The sequence below is a fragment of the Cydia splendana genome, chromosome 20, assembly GCF_910591565.1.
Source record: "Cydia splendana chromosome 20, ilCydSple1.2, whole genome shotgun sequence".
NCBI classification, from domain to species: Eukaryota; Metazoa; Arthropoda; class Insecta; order Lepidoptera; family Tortricidae; genus Cydia; species Cydia splendana.
This window is the reverse complement of record NC_085979.1, coordinates 10,544,698-10,550,671: the sequence shown is the minus strand read 5'-3', so window position 1 is coordinate 10,550,671 and position 5,974 is coordinate 10,544,698. Positions and strand designations below refer to the sequence as shown.

At 46.1% G+C, this 5,974-nt stretch overlaps 1 protein-coding gene across 1 annotated transcript; it reads right to left on the bottom strand.

Annotated features, from left to right (window-relative positions):
* Positions 1 to 262: 262 nt before the first annotated feature.
* On the bottom strand, positions 263 to 5,689 carry LOC134800679 (uncharacterized). The gene has a single exon (XM_063773162.1). The coding sequence runs from the start codon at positions 5,687 to 5,689 to the stop codon at positions 263 to 265; it is 5,427 nt and encodes a 1,808-aa protein (XP_063629232.1).
* Positions 5,690 to 5,974: the final 285 nt, after the last annotated feature.

The following is a 5,974-nucleotide window of genomic DNA, read 5'->3' as shown; positions in this document are numbered from 1 at the left end:
AATATGTGTGTAAACACTCACCGGGGCAGGCTCCCGTTACCGCGTGGAGGCGCACCATGTACCGACTCAGTACACCCAGCGCCGTCCTACGCCTCCTGCACGTACCTTCATTTCTTCTCTAATGGCGCCATCGTGCTTTTTCCCGCGATCGGAACTGTCAGCTGTCAGTGTGGCAGTGTTGCCACATGACAAAGTAGTCCTGGTTGATACCACTTACCAACTTACATCGCGCTTGGCGCGACACTCCGGACAACAATGAAGGTTAATGCAGCAGGGCGAGCAGGTGTCGCGTCCACTCCAGGATTTTATCCCTGGCACGTATGGCTGCGATCCGCTTGCTTCTGCCAACGCCTCTTTCCTCTGGCTGTTCCTCTGGTGGTGGGACTTCATTGTGACTGGTCATGTCACACTCTGCCAGATCATCCGCGTCGACCTCCGGTTGTTCAACGAGCACAGGTACGTGATGATCATTCACTCTGTTTGGAACTTCCAACTCCCCGCTGTCCTCTCCAATCTCAGCCGAGCCTCCCGCTACAGGTTCTACCTCAGGCGTCTCGTCATCTACCTCCAGAGGGTAGAGATGGCCAATGGAACGTGTTAAAGTAGAATCGTCAACCTTGACCCTCGCTACTCTACATTCACCATCACTTCCCTTGATCAGCTCGTGGATCTTCCCCACTTTCCAGAGGTTTCTGTTCTTGAGATCCGATTTAACCTGTACAAGGTCGCCTTCTTGTGGTGATCGATGAGATTTAACTCTAGGCTGCTTGGGTGAGTTGTTGTACCTCTCTCTCAGACTAGCAAGATACTGCATGACGAACATTCTCTTAAATTCTGCTAGAATATTGTATCCTCTCTTCCAGCTCTCAAACAGGTCACTCTTTGTAACAGTGTTACAAGTCGGAATATCAGCAGCAGATGGTCTCATAGTCAAACATTGTCCTAGGCTTAAGAAATCTGCCGGGCAGAGAACATGTTCCACATCTGTACCGACTCTGGTCAGTGGTCTTGAATTCAGCACTGTTTCCACTTCCTTTATCACCGTCAGTAACCTGGTATCATTGAGAAGGTGTTTTTCTAGGGTTCTTTTAAGACAATGCTTCACCAAGGCCACAAGCCGCTCGTAAAACCCTCCATGCCACGGTGCTAGTTGACATATGAATTTCCACTGTATGTCATTCTTAACGCAGTATGGCTGTTGTACCATTGCAGCGACCAACTTAAAACAAGTCGCATTATCTGAGTACATCCGTTGTGGTTTGTTTCTACCAGCTATAAACCGTCGCAATGCTAGGAGACATTCTTCAGCCGAGAGGTCCTTCACGATCTCGAGATGTATCGCTCTTACTGTCAAACAAGTGAATAAGGCTACCCAACGTTTCTCTTTACCAGTCTGGGTACTGACAAATAACGGTCCTAGATAATCAACACCAGTGTAAGTAAAGGGTCTGTTGTAATTTACTCGTTCTGGAGGCAGCGCCGGTGTGGCTGGTAAACGATACGGACCGCCGCCGTGTTTGACACACTGGGTACATCGCTTTAACACCTTCATCACCTGGGCTTTCCCTTGGGGTATCCAATACCGTTCCCTGATGATACTCAATGTATGTGGAGCACCAACGTGGTAGTTACTCTCATGAGTCTCCTTTATGATTCTGTCAGTGAACTCTGAATTCTTTGGCAATAGTATCGGATACTTCATGTCATAGCTCCAGGTGGTGTTTGCCATACGCCCACGGCACCTAAGAAGGCCGTCCACATCAACAAAGAGATCTAGGTTTCGTGCTAAATGAGTCCTTTTACCATCTAGTTCTTCTTGGAAGTGCTTTCTTTGTAGATCTTTTATCTCGGACACTATTTTGGCAACAATGGTCTGCTGCTGGATGTCTCCTTCGCTATGATTTTCAGGATTGTCAAGTTCCATGTTTCCATCAGTAGGATATTCACCACTCTCTGTAGGCATGCTTAAATCCTGGGTATCCATTAGTTCAACGGGATCACTGGGACTTCCTTGCTCTAGGTCCTCACTCTGGTCAGCGTCATCACCAATGGGTACTACCTGTGTTGGCTCACCTGGGTCGTCACCCAGGACCTCCCCAACAGAAAGAAGGTTCTGATGTGCCTCATAGAGTCTATTTTGGGGCCAGCATGATTCTTCCTTGGCAAGAAACTGCGGTCCGTTAAACCAAAGTTGCCTTTTCTCTCCAAACAGCTCGGGACGCGTAGCAATATCAGCAGGATTTTCTTTTGTGTGGACGTAGAACATCTCTGTGTTAGGATGGTCACGCTTGATTTCGTTTACCCTGTTGGCAACAAAGGGTGGGAGCAGTTTGTTTGACCTCATCCAACTAAGTACAACCAAACTATCTGACCACAAATATTCTTTCTCAATGTCAAGATCAAGGTTGTTCCTTACATATTTCAGGAGTCTGCTTCCAATCAGAAATCCTAGTAATTCTAATTTGGGAATTTTTAATTCATCCTTGTCTTTGGTCTGTGACACGTGTGATTTTGCTATCAAAAGCGAGACTGATTTTCCTTGTCCATCTTCAATCACTTTGAGGTAGATAACGGCAGCATATGCGTCTTTGGAGGCATCTGTGAAGCAGTGTAAGTGATATTTAAGATCACTCCTTGAGATATCTGTCCCGATATACCTAGGCACCTCTGTGTCCACTATGGATTTCAGACTTTCCATGACTTTCTTCACAGACTGTGTCATCTCCGTAGGTAGTTCTGTATCCCATTTACATTTCTTTTCACAGATATTCTGGAAGATCAGCTTCATTGACAACATTAATGGGCATACAAAACCACATGGGTCATACACACGTGCTAGAGCCCGAAGAACTTTTCTTTTTGTGTCAATAGGAGGATTTGTGCTGAAGTGGTTCTCAGTCAAATTCAGTTTCAGCGTATCTTCTTCGACATTCCACATAAGTCCAAGCACTTTGACCTGTCCATGTTTGACTGACCTATGACATTCTGGTATCATGTCCATAAAGCTCTGGTTGTTTGAGATCCAGTCCCTCATATTCATAGACAGCTGTTCAAACACTGTTCTGGTTTGCTCATAGATCTGCTTAGCCTCCTGCAGGCCATCGGCTCCAGTCACTAGGTTATCCACATAGCATTTGTCAGCGACTTGTTTCAGCAAGGCCTTGTTTGACTGGCTTATGTAATGTCGGATCGTTGCTGTCAGTAAGAATGGACTCGCGACAACTCCGAATGGTACTCTGCAGAACCTCAGATATAGCAGGTTATCCTCCGTCGCTTCCTTGGTTGTGTCCTTTAACCAGAGGAATCTTGTGACATCGCGATCATCCTCTTGAAGTGCTACTTGTAGGAACGCCTTTTCTACATCAGCCAGTATGCCATACCTCTTCGTGCGGAACTTCAAAAGTAACGCCGTTAGGTCTTCTAACATAGAAGGTCCGCTGTAAAGGCACTCATTGAGGCTTTTCTGTCCAGTACTTTTGGCACTAGCGTCGTATACTATCCTCCCCTTGCCGCCGCCATCTTGTTTCACCATATGGTGGGCGAGGTAGTGAATTGGGTGGTCCCCGTTCAAGTCTGACCCTCTAGTAACGACTTCTATAATTCCGAGGTCAAGTTGTTCCTTCAAGATCAAGTCATATTCCTTAATCAACTGCAAGTCTAGTCTTTTCAGGTTACTCTTCAGTCGACCAAAGGCCAACCCAAAATTTGATGGCAAATCTGGTGGGTACTCAATCCAGGGCCATTTCACTAAGTACCGGCCTTCCTGATGTTGCACTGTCTCATTGAAGTGACGAACTGCTTCTTCTTGTCTCGTAGCTTTTGGAGAGTCCGTAATCCCTAGGTTCTCTAATGACCATAAGAACCTTACATCTATGTTTCTTAAAGGCAGATCTGGCTCGCTGAAATATGGGCAGCTAGGAGTATGACATTGACAGTATGTGACCACTGAGAGTACTCCGCTTCTTTCTTCAGGAGCAAGCTTCCCCGAAGGCACCCATCCAAAATCCGTATCCAATAACCAAAAGTCTTCGGACACCTGGATCTTTCTTCCTGTGAGGATAGCGCCAAAGTAGTCATTCCCAATGAGTACATCAACAACCTCTCCAACTGTATCATCATCAGCAACAATGTCGACTCCAGGATACTTGAAGGATGTCACCGGAACCCTGTCTGTAATTCTTGGTACGACGTTCACAGTAAACTGCCTGGTAACATCACGTTTTGTCTGGATGTCAACCGTTGTTGAGGGGGTCGATGTCTCCATAGGTTCAGAAGCTCCGAAGGTAAAAATTAGTAGAAGGTCTTCCTGAAGGGTAGGCAGGCCTAACTTTTTTGCAGCTGCCAGAGTAATGTAACTCCGCTGACTACCGCAGTCTATGAAGATTCTGCCTTTGTTGCTTTTCTTAGTTAGAGGGTTTTGAAGAGTTGCCACTGCGGTCTGTAAAAGGGTATGTTTGTTAGAAGTAGCACACAAGGATTTTAAAGAGAATTTCTCTAAAATGTCACGTTGCTCACCATCTGAGGCCGGATTGGGACAGAATATGAGTAGATGGTCCCCTTTACAGCGGAAACAAGCAATCTTGCGCTTGCAGGATGATGTCACATGATTGCGTCGGAGGCAGTGTAGACACCTTCCCATTACTTGCTTCTGTCGAGCTTCGACTGTACTGTACTTGCGACAGTCCCTGCTAGCATGTCCTTTCAGGTTGCAGAACAAGCATGCTCTCTTAGCTCGCTTTGAAGGTGGTGCTCCAGCATTTCCAGCAAGTTTCCTCTTCCGGCTAGTCTGAGGCCTCACCTCTGTGCGGACTTGCAACGCCTCAGTTGTGCTACTGCCAGGCACGGCAATGTACTCTGTACTTGGTGTTGACTTTTCCATTGCCGTTATAATTCTATCTAGACTGTTTCTGATGGCCATCAAGTCAGTACCTTCACCGATGAGGTGGTGCTCACGTATAACCTGTTCCGGGAATTTTGACAGTACTAATGCCCTTAAATGGTTGCCTCCAACTGGTTCCCCGAGCTTCTCTAACACCCTGATATTCCGTTCAACACTGTCTAGGACACTCCGACAGCTGGCACTAGTATAGTCTGCCTTTTGGAGGTTGTTGAGGGCCGTATAATGCGCGTCAATCAGAGTGTTAGTTGACCCATATCTTCGCTTCAAAGTTTCCACTGCAACGGAGTAGTTTGCGTTGGTCGCCGCTATTCCCGAAACCGTTTCAAGTGCTGAACCCTTTAGGCAGCTCAGGAGGTACATTAGTTTCTCAGATTCCTGTAACTCTCTATGGTGTACATTAGCTGCAAACCGGTCCCAAAATTCGCACCATTTCAACTTGTCCCCCGAAAAGGAGGGAAGGCTTAGTTCGGGCAGTTTGGATTTCTTCACGGTTTCCTTCTGTCTTTTGGAGATCTGCCACGCAACTTCCAACTCCGTCAACAGATCTTCAGCCACTAATTGATTCTGAGTTAATTCAATAACATCCGCATCTGGTACCGCGTTTAAGTATTGGAATAACTCCTTCTCAAAACTCCCCAAGCATTGCTTCAATTTTAAGCGGATTGCCGTGAACTCCTCTTCACTGACAGCTCCTTCCGCTTGCAACTGCTCCCAGAGAGCTTGAGATTCCGCAGTCACCTTTTGTAATTTGTCATGGCGCAGCTGAACCCGGGTGTACAAACTTGCCATGGTGACAGCTGAAATTAATTAACATAGCTAGTTAGCCTACACTGCAGTCTAAAATACAAATAATCGTCATGACTAGTCGAAAGTTATATGTTTATAAAATAACTAATTCAAAAATGTAGGTAGTATTCATCTCGGCGGAAGCACTACCGTGCATCCATTTATTTTCTTCAGCTTGTTGTTTCGAACGGCGATTACATGTAGAAAGTTCCCAACAAAATCATTACGTATCCATTGTTTAAACTCACCCTGAAAACCGTGCTGCCGTACAATAGTTTCCTTTCTTTT

Coding starts and splice junctions, on each gene's coding strand:
- LOC134800679 (XM_063773162.1), bottom strand. CDS start 5,689: ATGGCAAGTTTGTACACCCGGGTTCAGCTGCGCCATGACAAATTACAA.